The 1125-nt window shown below is 40.2% G+C and overlaps 1 protein-coding gene across 1 annotated transcript in view; it reads right to left on the bottom strand. All coding sequences in view use genetic code 12, as the record gives it.

Moving 5' to 3' along the window:
• The window catches only part of J8A68_004607 (uncharacterized protein), a gene marked incomplete at both ends in the record, with an annotated part of 4090 nt that continues 2965 nt past the window's right edge, over nt 1-1125 (bottom strand). Inside the window, one exon of the mRNA XM_049408585.1 lies at nt 1-1113. Coding sequence (XP_049262120.1) covers nt 1-1113 — 1113 coding nt within the window. The remainder of the gene's footprint in view (nt 1114-1125) is intronic.

Raw genomic sequence — 1125 nt, 5'->3', positions numbered from 1 at the left:
GACACATTCATCATCTTGACAGCTGGTTTCGGTAACAACAACTGTCTTGGTAACAGCTTGGGTTTCCTTCGTATAATCTTGGGGAATATGATGATCAATAAGTTCTGTACTACAGCTTGTACCTGAACATTCAACAATTTCAACAATAGTTTTTAAGACTATTTCATCTCCTGAATTTGTTCTGATGGTGCCAGTACGGTAAACAACAGATTTGGGTTTGGTTTCAGAAGTGGGCAAAAGATCTTTGAAGCCCCGAGTTGTAGTATACCTCTTGCCCTTGTCGTCTGTAGAAGGGATAACCACACCAATGTTAGTTTTTCCATCTTCATCCACGTAGGTAGTAGTGTACTCTGATTCTTGGAAGCCCAGCGTGACAGTGCGCCAACTCTCATTTATATCAGTACTAACAATAACAATTCCTATCTTTAGGTCGCCATCATCATCGATATAGCTAAAGGTGAACAGGTTTTCATCCTTCTTCAGTGTTCTAGTAACCCAGCCCTCATTATCAACAATAGCAACAACAATAGTGCCCTTATTGGGCCACCCATCGTCATCAATACATGTAGTGTTATACGAGATGGCTTCGAAGTCCAGGATAGTACTGTAAGAGGTTTCATTCTCACCCGTTGCTGTAATTTCTTCATTTCCAACAGATGTATCGTTATCCTTCAATTCACTGATCTCAGACTTCATGGTTTGCAAATCAATAGTTGTAGTATCATCCTCTTCCATTGTCTCAGTGTCTTCACCAACCTCAAATTCAGTACCTTCAGATTCCATGGTTTCCAAGTCAATAGTTGTAGTATCACCCTCTTCCATTGTCTCAGTCTCTTCACCAACATCAAATTCAGTACCTTCAGATTCAATGGTTTCCAAGTCAATAGTTGTAGTATCACCCTTTTCCATTGTATCAATTTCACCAGCCGATTCAACATCCTCCAATTCAGTCAGGTCAGATTCCATGGTTTCCAAATCAATAGTTGTACTATCATTGTCTCCCATTGCTTCAGTTTCTTCACCAGTCGATTCATCCACCTCCAATTCAGTCACGTCAGATTCCATGGTTGATAAATCAATAATTGTAGTATCATCCTCTTCCATTGTCTCAGTCTCTTCACCAAC

This window comes from Hemisphaericaspora subhashii (assembly GCF_019202705.1).
Source record: "Hemisphaericaspora subhashii strain CBS 10753 chromosome Unknown scaffold126, whole genome shotgun sequence".
In the NCBI taxonomy this organism is placed as follows: domain Eukaryota; kingdom Fungi; phylum Ascomycota; class Pichiomycetes; order Serinales; family Debaryomycetaceae; genus Hemisphaericaspora; species Hemisphaericaspora subhashii.
The sequence above is the reverse complement of the archived record's forward strand: the minus strand, read 5'-3'. Positions and strand labels throughout refer to the sequence as shown.